Here is a 14,461-nt window from a genome sequence, read left to right on the forward strand (position 1 = left end):
TATAGAGGCACATGTAGATTTGTCAACTTGTTTGTATTTTTAGTTTTCATATTTTTAAATTTTTTTCAACAATTATCAAAATTAAATTTGGGTCATTCCATACGAAGTGACCACGAAAAAGCACAAACTTTGACACGACCGTCACAGATTTTGCTCAAAGTTGGGAGAATTATTCAACTACTGTCACTTTGGAAAAATCCAAAATTTGGTGTCGATTGGAATACCCCCCCGCTCTGTGGGACCCCCCTGTTTATTGTAAAGTCACACATTTTTAGTTCAAAATCTATTTTTCTTTTTCTTACAATTCATAGACGTAAGATGTCCGAAAAATACTGATAGATTATTTTTGAAGGAAATAAACCAAGGAACCCAAAAAAAATATAAGTGTTGACCGGAAGTTTTGCCAGATAAATTATTTTTATATTTGAAAACTAAATTTACATTTTTCGGCAAATGCAGCATTTTTTTTTCAAATTTGATAATTTCATCGTGTTCCTTGGAAAATTTCACATAAGAAACAACTATCATCCCGAGGAAATATGAGCCAATCTCGAGATATAAAATTTTTACGAAAAAATTGTAAACTTCGTAATTAATTTTTTTCACAATTTATAGACTTAAGACACCCGGAAATCAGTGATAGGTGAATTTTGAAGAAAATAAACCAAGGAATCCAGAAAAAATATAAGTTTTGACCGGAAGTGTTGCCAGATAGATTATTTTTGTATTTTTAAATTATATTTGCATTTTTCGGCCAATGCAGCTAATTTTATTTCAAATTTGATGGTTTCATCGTATTTCTTGGTAAATTTTACGTAAGAAACACTTATCACCCCGTGGTAATATGAACTAATCTCGAGATATAGCATTTTTACGAAAATAGTTCTGAATTTCGTAATAAATTTTTCGTAAAAATGTTACATCTCAAGATTGGCTCATATTACCACGGAGTGGTAAGTGCTTCTTACGTACAATTTTCTGAGAAACACGATGAAACCATCAAATTTAAAATAAAATTAGCTGCATTGGCCGAAAAATGCGAATTTAATTTTAAAATACAAAAATAATCTATCTGGCAACACTTTCGGGCAAAAACAATATTTTTCCTAGATTCCTTGGTATATTTTCCTCAAAATTCACCTATCACTATTTTTCGGGTGTCTTACGTCTATAAATTATAAAATAAAATAATTACGAAATTTACAACTTTTTTCGTAAAAATGTCATATCTCGAGATTGGCTCATATTACCTCGGGATGATAGTTATTTATTATGTGAAATTTTTCAAGGAACACGATGAATTTATCAAATTTAAAATAAAATTGGCTGCATTTGCCGAAAAATGAAAATTACTTTTCAAGTACAAAAATAATTTATCTGGCAACACTTCCGGTCAAAACTTATAATTTTTCTGGATTCCTTGGTTTATTTTCTTCAAAATTTCGGTATTTTTCGGACATCTTACGTCTATGAATTGTAAGAAAAAGAAAAAAAGAGATTTTTGATAAAAATTGCGCGACTTTGCAATAAAGAGGGGGGTCCTGGAGAGCGGGGGGTATTCCAATCGACACCAAAATTGGTATTTTTCCAAAGAGACAGTAGATGAATAATTCCCCCTACTTTGAACAAAATCTGTGATGGTCGTGTCCAAGTGGCATGTACACTTCGTATGGAATGACCCATTTTTTTTAATTTTTTTTTCGATTTTTTTCCCTTTTTACCAAGCGTTAGGCATTTTGTAGATATTCTCTTACGATATATTAGCTTTAGATAAGCCATATTTTAAATTCAAGAATAATTTTTTTTTGCTTCTATGTATAATCGAGTCAAAAATTATATATAATCGAATCATATATAATCAAGTCAATATATAATGGAGTCTCTATATAATCGAGTCCGTGAAAATATTAGAAAATTATATTTTTTTGATAAAAACGATAAAAGAAAAAAAAATTAAGGAATGGTAAAAATGATATACGATTAGAATAGTAAAAATTGTCAAAATTAAAATTGTAAACATGGAAAAACTGTGAAAATGGTAAAAAAGTCAATGAGTTAAATGATAAAAAAAATAACAGAAGAAAAATAACGCTTAAGGTATAAACGAATAAAAATGTGAAAACAGACAATAAAATATGTTAAAAATGAAAAAAATACTAGGAAAAAATACAAAATTATCGAAAAGTTTTGAGACATAAAATAAGTTTTGAGATAAATGTTTCAAATGGTAGAAATAGGAAAAATCGTAGTAGTAATTATAAAAAATAACAAATTTATAAATAGCAAAAATGATGAAAACGGAAAGGTGAACAAAAACAAATAAAAATTATAACAATCGTAAAAACGGAAAAGATGATAAATGACAAGAATAACAAATAGGCTAAAAAATCTTAAAACAATGAAAACTATTAAAATGATAAACCGTAAAAATAGCAAAAATGTTGAGAATATACTTATATCAGAAATGGTGAAAGGAAAAGAGTAATCGGAATGGAAAAATCGGAAAGTGTAAAATAACTTGGAATGGCGGAAATTAGGAAGATTATGAAATTGAAATGATAAAAATAAAAAATGCTCAATAATGGCAAAAAAATAAATTAAAAATTGGAATAACAGCAAAAATTACAAAAATGCCACAAGTAGTTGAAATTGTAAAAATTGGTGAAATTATAAAAAAAATCTTGAGATTAAAAATAATAAAATGATCGAAAATGAAAACAACAAAATTGCAGAACCGGTAACAACCAAAAACAAAAACATGATAAATCTAAAAAATATTTAAAGTATGAATTTGCGGAAAATCCCAAAAGTAATAGAAAAAATAAAATGGCTTTTGAAGCACTCGAAAATAAGAATATAGGCTAAAACGTCAAATGCTGAAATTGTAAAAAAGTGAAAAGGTAAGAATCATAAAATTAGAAGAATTGTTTGAATGATAAAAATGCCAAAAATGGTGAAAATTGTAGAAACAGTACAAACAATAAAAATGATTGAAATCATTAAAAAACTTAAAAATATATATAAATAAAAGTGCTCGGAATGAAGAAAAAAGATTAAAAGAATGTGAAAGTAGGACAATTATAAAAATCACAAACCAGTAATAATCCTTAAATTGTTAGGAATGGAAAAATTGGGAAAAACTGTAAAATTCGTAAATCGAAAAAACTGGCTTAAAATTTTTGAATTTTAATTTAATTATTTTTCAATAATTTGGCTTTACATAGTATGTGTAATAGAGTACATAAGTTGAGATATGGATAAACTTTCAACATTTATTAAACGATTATTTGAAGCAAATTAATTAGTTTCTGAACGCTGGATTTTAATCAAATGAAGGAAAAAATTGAAAAAAAAGACCCACGATTATTGCCTAGAAATTTGATTATATGAAAAATGTTCGAAATGTCAGAAACGGTCGAAATACAAAAGGTAAAAAAATGTCCAAAATATCAAAATAAGTCGAAAATATTGAATTGAATTTCAAAAACGTGGTAACTGTCAAAGAGTTTAAAGTTCAACATAAAAAAAATTAAATATGAAGGATGTATTAAATATCTTCACGAGGTCGCCGTTACATCCCCCCCCCCCCCACTTCAAAATGGCGGGTGTCTTTTTGTAGAGAAAGAGTTTCTCCTGGTTTGTCGTCTTGTCGTCATTCGTCATCGGTGGGCTTCAATGCTAGAGTGACGGGAAAAATCGAACAGGTGGGACATGTTGGCACATACATTGCTGCGGTTAAAATCGTTAGGAATAAATTGTAAAAACTGGCTTAGAAAGTTCGAAATCATGAAAAAAAGACCGCACGTGTCAAAAAGGTGCAGAATGTAAAAAATATTAAAATTGCAAAACGCTCAAAATGTAAAAATTAGTTAAACATGTCATAAGTAAAAGAACATCAAATAGATTGAAAGTAGATAGAAGGTATTTAAAGGGGTATACTGACTCGATTCCCCTTCTGTAGGGTAAGAATTGTCAATAAACGGTCAAAATTGTTAAAAAACAAAGAATCAAAACAGTGTAATCTGTCAAGGACTCTAAAATCCAACACATTAGAACTCGCCTTCTTTCTTTCTCTTTGTTACCGTCAAAATTTTACTGTAGTCTAGTACTACTCCCAACTCCTTCTGACCGTCGACGCTAATAGAAATTCGATCTTTTCTCGTCTTGCTCTATTTGTCATGTTTTGAATCCTTGCCTTCCTTTTCTGTGTTTAATATTTGGGCTATTTGTCATTTTCATTCCTTGCCGTGCGTACCTTATGGGTATTTTAAAAAAAGACAAAAAAAATGGTACAAATTGTTTGAAAATGCTCCAACTGTTAATAATGCAAATGAAGTCATGACAGAGGTGTTTAAAATGTCAAAAACGGTCGTTAAAATTGACAATATCAAATAAAGTCCAAAACAAGTCTGAAAATATCCAAATAGGTCGATTGTGTCAAAAAGGGTCTTAAATGTGAAGAAAGGTTTGAAAAGGTCCAAAATATCGAATAAATGTAAAAAAGTGGAAGGTGAAAAAATAGGTAAAAATGTCAAAAATAACAGGGTAAAAATTGACGAAAATAGTATCAAGAAAGGTTCAAGTGTTCAAAACGTGGAAAAATAGATATTGGCACAAAGCGTCAAAATTAGAAACATCACACACAAAATTAAAAATGTCAAAAGGTAAACAATGTCAAGAAATGACTAAAGTTAAAAAATGATGGTCAAAAATGTCATCAAAGAATAAATGTCAAAAAAGACAATGTTGTCGAGAAGTTCTGAAAGTGGCCAAAAAGTTTGAAAGATCGGAGATGTAAAAATAGATCAAAATCGTACAAAAAATAAAAAAGATCCAACAAATGTCAAAAAACGTTAAATACTCTTGAAAAGTGGGTGAAAACTCAAACATATATTAAAAAATGAAACGTTAAAGATTTCATAAAAGGAGAAAAATATTGAAAATCAATAAAAAATTAAAGCTTTAAAAGATTAAAACTCTAAAAAAAATCGAAAATACAGGTCCTACTCGATTATCCGGAACATCAAAAAATTTTTGGTTACGGTTAATCGAGTTTTCCGGATAATCGCATCACAGAAAAAATATTCGAATTTGCGATTAACAAAAATAAACTAAATATTTCCTTTTTTTATTTTACTTGTTTGATGCAGAGGCGAAAAGAAGTAGAATCTTGAGAAGCAAAAAAAAATTAGACAATAATTATTTCCACCAAATTCGAACATGTCCCAAGCATGCCAAAAGTGACATAAATGGTAACGAAGATGCCAGAAGGGATGGTAAAGGTAAAATTTCGCAATAAAAATTGAAAACGAACGCTATAAAAATAAAATTCCGGATAATCGAGTCCAAAATTCCGGATAATGGAGTCTCCGGATAATCAAGTCTGACCTGTATTAGAAAAAAGTGCAACCTGTCAAAATTATATCTAACATTCAATAAAAAATTAAAAATGTCAAAAATATTAGGCATTAAATAACGAAAAAAACATCAAATCAAAATTACGAAAAATGATTAGGAAAAATAAAAATATGTCGTAACTAAATCCATGCTAAAAAATTTAACATATCGATAATACCAGGAAAATGTCCAAACATACTTAACAAGTTGAAACGTCAGAAAAGATGAAACAGGTTGAAATAGGTAAGAAAATGAAGAAAAAAATTTAAAATGTTAAATATGTAAATTATTGAAAAAAAAGGAAAAAAAAAGATGCAATATTAATAAAATAGACACCAAACACCAACTTGTCGAAAAGTCGAACATATCACGAAAGGTCTAACGTATAAAAAAGACAAAGTATCGACGCGTGTCAAAATAGGCGAAAAATGTTTAAAAAGAGTAAAACTCGTGACTAAAAGTTGAAAATGCCAAAAAAAGGAAAAAAAATCATAAAAGTTAAGATACAAAAATTGCAAAAAAAACGTCAAAAATGTTACAAATATAAAACTGATATTTTCGATGAAAGTAAAGAAAATGATGAAAATTATTAAAACGGCAATGATTGGAAAAATTGCAGAATAATTCAAAAATTCAAAAAAAGTTGTAATTGATAAAAGGTCAAACTTGTCATAAAAATCAATAATGTCAAAAGGAAGGAAATTGTGTTGAAAAGGTCCAAAAATGTCGCACGTATCGAAAAATGTTGAATATGTAAAAATGGGTACAATTTGTCATTAAAAGTAAAAAATATCAAAATAGGACGAAAAAATTAAATTTTGAAAATTTTATTTGTTGGAATCGAGGGGTAAGACAGTAAGTAAATTTGAGGTTTTCCGAATTTTTCTGAGAAAACCTGCAAAATAAAGAGCAAATCTGAGTAACTCTCGTGTCTTTGAATATCCATTTTTAAACTTTTTTCCTCGGTCGGTCGCTCGGTCCCACCGTTTATATATATTTTTTGCTCTCAAGGTAATTAAAAATTTGAATCATCTGAGAATTTCGGAGTAATATTGAGTAAATTAGAGTAACTCCCAAGCATAAGAGTAACTCAGATAAAAGTGAGTAAATTTGAGTTTTTCTGAGAAAACGTGAAAAATAAAGAGCAAGTCTGAGTAACTCTCGTGTCTCTGAATATCCATCCTTAAACCTTTCCCCCACCGCAAATATAAATATGAATGTTACTCGGTCTCACCGCTCATATATTTTTCTTGTTCTCAAGGTAATCGAAGATGTGAATCATCTGGATATTTCGGAGTAATATTGAGTAAATAAGAGTTACTCCCAAGAGTAACTCAGATAAAAGTTGTCTTACCCCTCGGTTGAAATATACGCTTTTTATAAAAATTGAAATTACTTGCAGATTGAAACAATTTTTGTTTTTTTTTTGTTATTCATACTTTTATGGTATAAAATGAAATCTTGTAATCGATAACACAAAAGGGATCTCAAAATGTTACCTTGTGGAACTCCGCATACCCACACAAAAGCTAAAAATTTTAAGTTTTTAAAAATTGTATAAACTAAGTTTTTAGGATTTAAGATTCACACCAGCTCACGTTATCATCAACATTCGATTTTCTATAGCATGAAAAACGTCAATACTAACAGCACTTGTACCATCACCAGCCTAGAAACCACACTTACTCGTAGTGTTCAATAAACATTCTTCACTAATTCATGATATTCTCTTCCACCTCCAGCCGCCATCCCAATAATGGAACTCGCACCCACGAATCAAACAGTTTTGGACGGAAAGGACGCAACGATGCATTGCCGAGCGGTAGGCGCTCCAACGCCCAACATTACCTGGATCTTCAACGGTAAGTAATTAATTTTCCAAACCTAAATACTCGAAGCTGGGTAAACTTTGTTTTTTTTTTGCTGTTAATCGCTTCAACTAACTTGCGCTGTTTTACCCCTTTTTTCGATCCCTTCCACACCACGTAACAAAAATTTGAAACCCACCCTCAGAATCGCAAGGCATCGAACTGTCGGGTCGCGTCCAGATTCTTGACACCGGCGATCTGCTGATCTCCAATGTGCGTGAATCGGACGCCGGACTGTACACCTGCATCCGTGCCAACGAGGCCGGAATCGTAACCGGTGAAGCGTACCTTGGAGTTATGGGTAAGTATTGCTCTGTGTGTGTGCGTGCACTTGTTTAGACACCATTCCCCGACAAATTGTGATCGTGCGTTCCGCTTTCAGTGAGGACCCAAATCGTGCAACCCCCGGCGGACACCACCGTACTGCTCGGCCATACGGCGGCCCTTCAGTGCAAAGTTTCCTCGGACCCGACCGTACCGTTCAACGTCGACTGGTACCGAGAGCCACAGTACGTGCCCCGTGTTTCCTTTTCTGTGTCATCCTCCCAACCTAGAATGCTTTCTTCCCCTAGACGACAGCCGATCAAGAATAGCCAACGTATCGCGGTTAAAGCCGACGGAACGTTGGAAATCGTCGAAGTGCGCCCCTCGGACGTGGGCCAATACTCGTGCATCGTGACGTCCCCGGGGGGAAACGAAACGCGCTCGGCTCGGCTGAGCGTGGTCGAGCTCCCGTTCGCACCGACGAACGTCAAGGCGGTTCGTTTGAACACCGCAACCCATCGGGCGATCAACGTTTCGTGGACCCCCGGGTTCGATGGAAATAGTGCCGTGATGAAGTTTATCATCCAGCGGCGAGAAGTCCCGGAGCTGGGTATGTAGACCGCTTGCAGCGGGGAACGGAGAGCCAAAATAGTTATGTTTAGAAATTTCAGGACCTTTGCCGGATCCGCTGCTGAACTGGGTCACCGAATTGAGCAACGTTTCCGCTGGATCCCGATGGGTACTGTTGGCTAATTTGAAAGCTGCTACGGCGTACCAGTTTCGAGTGAGTGCCGTCAACAGGGTCGGCGAGGGTTCACCGTCCGACCCGAGCAACGTGATCAAGCTGCCCCAGGAAGGTAATTGACTACTCACTGTACGGCCGCGCGGCCTGTTTGCGGGCCCCGGTAGCCAATGTCGATCGCTAGTTTGTTAACTTCGTGATTTAATTTACCTTTTCTTATCAAAAAACGCGCGCGTTGAATGTTGAACGTATCAGATGAACTGAGGAGGAGAGTTCCTTCTCGTAAGTTAAGCATGATGTTTGACCGAGTGTATATTCGCTTAGATTTCCGTTCCAGTTTGCTTATCCAGCACCACCAGTCGCAAAGTCGCGATTCGGTTGATGAACTTCAACCTGGAATCGCGGCTGCCGTCGATTGTTTAACGTTCTAATTTGTTTACTCTGTTTGTTTTAATTAGCGCCATCCGGACCGCCGGTGGGATTCGTTGGATCGGCACGATCTTCCTCGGAGATTATAACCCAGTGGCAACCGCCACTGGAGGAGCACCGGAACGGGCAAATACTGGGTTACATCATTCGCTATCGGTTGTTCGGGTATAACGCCAGTCCGTGGAATTACCGGAATATCACCAACGAGGCCCAGCGGAACTATTTGATTCAGGAGTTGATTACGTGGAAGGATTACGTCGTTCAGATTGCTGCCTATAATAACATGGGCGTCGGGGTTTACACCGATGGGGCAAAGATCAAAACTAAGGAGGGTGTCCCGGAAGCTCCGCCGACGAACGTTCGTGTGAAACCTGTGAACTCGACGGCTGTTAGGATATGGTGGAAACCTCCGAATCCACAGCAGATCAACGGCATAAATCAGGGCTACAAAATTCAAGCTTGGAGATATGAGATAATCGACGGGGAGGAACATGAAACGGAAGCTAGGATGATCACTGTTCCTCCGAGTTTGCTGGATCCGCTGGCCGAACAAGATACGATAATGGCTGGGTTGGATAAGTTTTCTACTTATAACGTGACGGTTCTATGCTTCACGGACCCCGGTGATGGTGAGCGGAGCTTCCCGATCGAGGTACGTACTAAAGAGGACGTCCCCGATGAGGTCAGTTCGCTGCATTTTGACGACGTTTCCGATCGAGAGGTGAAAGTGATGTGGACTCCTCCTAAGCAGATCAACGGCATCCTAACGGGGTATCAGGTGAGATACCATATTAAGGACAAACCTTCCACGGTTAAAGTGTTCAATATCAGCGCAAACACAACCAGCCTCAAGGTGGTCAACTTGATGGCCACTACGCACTACTGGTTCGAAGTGACCGCCTGGACGGCGATGGGTGCGGGACTTCCTAGAGCAGCCACCATTCAGTCCGGGGTAGAACCAGTCCTGCCACATCCTCCCTTTCAGTTGGCACTCTCCAACATTGAAGCCTTCTCAGTAGTCATCCAATTCACGCCGGGCTTCGATGGAAACTCCTCCATCACCAAGTGGACCGTCGAAGGTCAAACCGCCCGCAATCTGACGTGGTTCACCGTGTACGAAGTACACGACCCGGATGCTTCCACTCTGACCGTAACCGGTCTGACCCCATTCACGCCGTACCGGCTGCGGATCATTGCCTGGAACGTTGTCGGACCCTCGGAACCCTCCGAACCAACCAAAGACTTCCAAACCATCCAGGCACGCCCGATGCATCCGCCGCTGAACGTTACCGTTCGTGCGATGAGTGCCACCGAACTGCGCGTTCGATGGATTCCCCTCCAGCAGACCGAGTGGTTTGGAAACCCTCGCGGGTACAACATCACCTACCGAAATGTAAACGAAAAAGCCTACCTCATGGCATACAGTGTAATCATCGAAGATCCCACCGCTAATTCGCACGTGCTGGATAACCTAGAGGAATGGTCTGTGTACGAGATATTTATGAGTTCGGTCAACGAGGTTGGTCAGTCGAACGAAAGCCCGCATGCTTTTGAGCGAACGCGCGAAGCGGTTCCCTCGTTTGGTCCACTCGCAGTTGAAGCAAACGCAACTTCCTCTACCACGGTCGTCGTCAAATGGGGTGAGGTCCCGAAGGAGCACCGCAACGGACAGATCGAAGGCTACAAGGTATTCTACGGATCGGCAGGACGAACGCAGATTCTGCACAAAACCATTCCGAACAATTCCACATATACGACTACGCTTACGGAGTTGAAGAAGTTCGTCCAGTATGACGTTCAGGTGCTGGCCTATACCCGACTGGGGGACGGAATGTTGAGTACACCTCCGGTGAGGGTGCAAACGTTCGAAGATACACCGGGGGCTCCGTCGAATGTGTCCTTTCCCGATGTTTCCTTCAGCATGGCACGGATTATTTGGGATGTCCCGGAGGAACCGAATGGGGAGATTTTGGCCTATAAGGTGACCTATCTGTTGAATGGTTCTGGAAGTTTGAACTTTAGTCGGGAGTTTCCTCCCTCGGATAGAACCTTCCGGGCGACGCAATTGTTAGCGGAAAGGTACTACCTATTCAGCGTTACTGCTCAGACTCGCCTCGGTTGGGGTAAGACAGCAGCGGTTCTGGTTTACACGACGAACAACCGGGAAATACCACAGGCGCCTTCGTCACCTCAAATTTCACGCTCGCAGGTGCAAGCACAGCAGATTACGTTCAGCTGGACGCCGGGACGGGATGGTTTTGCTCCATTACGATACTACACGGTTCAGTTGCGTGAAAATGAAGGTCCGTGGAGTTTAATAACAGAGCGCGTAGATCCAGCGGTGACCTCCTACACGGCTGCTGGGCTAAAACCTTACACCCTGTATCAGTTCCGTATTCAGGCGACAAACGATATCGGGCCTTCGGCCTTTAGCAGAGAGAGTATAGAGGTACGAACGCTACCAGCAGCCCCGTCGGAGGGAATCTCCGGTCTCAAGGTGGTTCCGATAACGACAACCAGCGTTCGAGTTCAGTGGAACTCTTTGCGAAAAAGCTTGTGGAATGGGGACGCCAGCACCGGAGGTTATCGCATTCTCTACCAACCGATATCGGACTTTTCTTCGACGTTGCAAAGCATCCCCAAGCTAGATGTGATGGGTGTGGAACAAGAATCGGCCATCCTCAAAGAGTTGACGCAAGATCGCAACTATGAAATCATCGTTCAACCGTTTAATTCACAAGGTTCTGGTCCTCCAACACCGCCGGTGGCGGTTTATGTCGGTGAAGCAGTACCAACGGGGGAACCTCGTGGTATCGAAGGAGCTCCGGTGTCCTCCACCGAGGTTCGTCTACGCTGGAAGGCACCCCAGCAGAGCATGCAAAACGGCGAACTTCTCGGCTACAAAATCTTCTACCTTGTAACCGATTCCCCTCAAGAACTGGAAGAAGGTCGCCGCCACGAGGAGGAAATCGAAGTTGTCCCGGCTTCGTACACCTCGCATAGTCTCGTGTTTCTCGATAAGTACACCGAGTACCGGATACAGATTCTGGCATTCAATCCGGCTGGCGATGGACCGCGCTCGACACCGATCACCGTGAAAACCCTGCAGGGACTGCCAGGCCCTCCGAGCAGTTTGTCCTTCTCGGATATCACCATGAACAGCCTGAAGGTCGGCTGGGATCCCCCGAAGAAACGAAACGGGGAAATTTTGGGTTACATCGTGACCTACGAAACCACCGAGGATAATGAGAGTAAGGTTTTTTCTACTTCTGATTTTATTCACGATTAATAAAAATCTCGTATTTCATTAGAATTCAGCAAGCAAGTCAAGCAGAAGGTATCCGGCACCAGTTTACTCATCCAGAACTTGGAGGAGGAAGTCACCTATACCTTTACGGTGCGAGCGCAGACCATTGATTACGGACCGGCGCTGAGCGGTAATGTGACGACGGGGCCCCAGGAAGGTTCCCCCGTGTCACCGCGCGATTTGCTGCTGTCGAAGTCGCAAGCCAGCGTCGACATGGCCTGGTCGAATGGCCCCTCCGGGAAGGGTCCCATTCTGGGTTACTATATTGAAACCAAGAAACGAGGTAAGTCGAAACTGTCGGGGAACAAGCGGCAACGTACGTGCTAGGAGAGTTACCCACAAAGTTTTTTTTTTGTGTTCACTTCTGTACAAAGCGCAGGTGTTAGGAGGAAGCCCATTGCATGCTGGTGAGGCGTTTATTTTCAGTTTTTTTTTACTAGCTCAGGCAAGGGGTAGCGTGAAAAGTAGCAGTAGTATTATAATTCGCCTTCTTTTTTTCCTTCTTTTTTCCCCTCTACCACTCTCTTATAAACCCGTGTGTGTCGGCTATGAAACGCAACCCGATCCTGGCCGCAATCCGTGAACGGTGTGGGCGTTTGTTCATTGTATGCCTTGCAAACTTAATCGAAAAAACCAAAAAAAAACAATACATGCCTAATTGAGCGTAGATATGGAACACTATTACAATTGTAAGTATTTATGTTGACGAACGAAAGCAAAAAAAATAGCAATTTACATACATGTTGTCGCTGTTTTGTCTGTTTGCCCTGCTAGGGCACAACAATACACGACCTGTTGTTATTTTTGTGTTCCCAACTGCATGTGAAACGTTGTTTGGCCCAATTCGTTCCGATCTAGAAGAGCATGTGTGCGTGATTAACGATATCTGTCGTCGCATCATCGTTTTAGCTTTTTTTCTATGTGCACTTTTTATCTAGCACCAAGGACACGGCTATTAGGCCGGACAGCTTCCTAATGGAGGCTTTTTTGTCTGTGATTTATTTTAGGTTAGTTTCGCGCGGAGTTATTCCGTTGCTGTGCATGTTTGTTCACATGATATTTCACACCGAAATAGAATCCAATCGAATCGCTTTTTTAACACTGTTTGTTATTCTGTAGTCTGTAGTTTTAAGTTTTGTTCGTACTAATATTGTTTAACAGTTTTGTGACTAATCGCTTCGCTGGTAATCTATCTGTTTGTGATCAACTTAACCTTATCACATTGGCAAAAAATAAGTGTTTATTGTTCCCCCCATAGACGACTCCCGGTGGGAGACGGTAGCCCGCACCACCAACGGTCCCATCCAGGAATTCACCGTGAGCTTCCAGAGCTTGCTTCCCTCGACGGCGTACAAGTTTCGGGTGATAGCGTACAACCGGTACGGCATCAGCTGTCCCGTGTACTCGGACGACGCAATTCTAACGCCCTCGAAGCTGTACCTCGAGTACGGCTACCTGCAGCAGAAACCGTTCTACCGCCAAACTTGGTTCATGGTTGCCCTGGCGGCGACGTCGATCATCATCATCATCATGGTTATCGCAGTGCTGTGCGTGAAGAGCAAAAGCTACAAGTACAAACGTAAGTTACCTCCCGGTAAAGAGTAAAGTTTTTACTAATCAAACGCTTCACTCAACAGAAGAAGCCCAAAAAACACTGGAGGAATCGATGGCCATGTCGATCGACGAGCGGCAAGAGCTGGCGCTGGAGCTGTACCGATCGCGGCATGGTGTTACGAGTGCTAACGGCACCCTCAACGGAACCGGTACGCTGGGTCGGCGAACTGGTACGATTTTGGGTGCACGAAAACCACAAACTTCGGCTGCTGCGGCGGCTTCGTTAGGAAAGTCACCACCCCGACCTTCGCCGGCCTCGGTGGCGTACCACAGCGACGAGGAGAGTCTGAAATGCTACGATGAAAATCCGGACGATAGTAGCGTAACGGAAAAGCCCTCTGAAGTGAGCTCCAGCGATTCTCAGGTAGGTAGACTGACCTTCTGCGAGAAAGTTTAAACTTAATGCATGCCCTGAAATACAGAGGCCCCGATGGCATATAGTCAAATGAAAAATCAACCTAAAGTGCTCATTATGCGCGTGAAATCGCGAACAGATTTGAGATTTCTGGGCAACAATCGGACTGCCCTTCTTTCTGGCAGAGTATAAAGGGTCGAGCCGACGACGTCCCTTGACTTCAAATCATAAAGAACCCAAGTTTCTTGTTTATGAATCATTCCCAAAGCATGAAATCGCTTGAAGGTGGCTTGGCAGGTAACTTCTAATACCAAAGCAAGCTGTTACTGCGTTTGGTATGGATTCTCATTGAACAATACCTGAAATTCAGCGTCTTCGAAGATTTTTGCCTTAAAATGGGACAGTAAAATCACTAAAAGCGATTTGTTAGCTTGGTGAACCCATTCCCGGGGAAGAGGTATCAGTTTTTACCTCAAAAATGAGTT

The 14,461-nt window shown here is 39.8% G+C and overlaps 1 protein-coding gene across 10 annotated transcripts in view; it reads left to right on the forward strand.

Moving 5' to 3' along the window:
- Positions 1 to 14,461, forward strand: part of LOC129717064 (protein sidekick) — a 219,912-nt gene that overhangs the window by 196,090 nt on the left and 9,361 nt on the right. For 2 of the 10 annotated variants that reach the window (XM_055666931.1, XM_055667259.1), the window contains 11 exons: positions 7,140 to 7,259; positions 7,411 to 7,566; positions 7,648 to 7,774; positions 7,838 to 8,139; positions 8,192 to 8,386; positions 8,527 to 8,553; positions 8,730 to 11,951; positions 12,012 to 12,290; positions 12,676 to 12,696; positions 13,266 to 13,586; positions 13,645 to 13,985. In XM_055666931.1, coding sequence (XP_055522906.1) covers positions 7,140 to 7,259; positions 7,411 to 7,566; positions 7,648 to 7,774; positions 7,838 to 8,139; positions 8,192 to 8,386; positions 8,527 to 8,553; positions 8,730 to 11,951; positions 12,012 to 12,290; positions 12,676 to 12,696; positions 13,266 to 13,586; positions 13,645 to 13,985 — 5,111 coding nt within the window. The remainder of the gene's footprint in view (positions 1 to 7,139; positions 7,260 to 7,410; positions 7,567 to 7,647; positions 7,775 to 7,837; positions 8,140 to 8,191; positions 8,387 to 8,526; positions 8,554 to 8,729; positions 11,952 to 12,011; positions 12,291 to 12,675; positions 12,697 to 13,265; positions 13,587 to 13,644; positions 13,986 to 14,461) is intronic. The other 8 variants (XM_055667158.1, XM_055667309.1, XM_055667208.1 and 5 more) reach the window with 6 other exon arrangements.

This window comes from Wyeomyia smithii, chromosome 1 (genome assembly GCF_029784165.1).
Source record: "Wyeomyia smithii strain HCP4-BCI-WySm-NY-G18 chromosome 1, ASM2978416v1, whole genome shotgun sequence".
Taxonomy (NCBI): Eukaryota; Metazoa; Arthropoda; class Insecta; order Diptera; family Culicidae; genus Wyeomyia; species Wyeomyia smithii.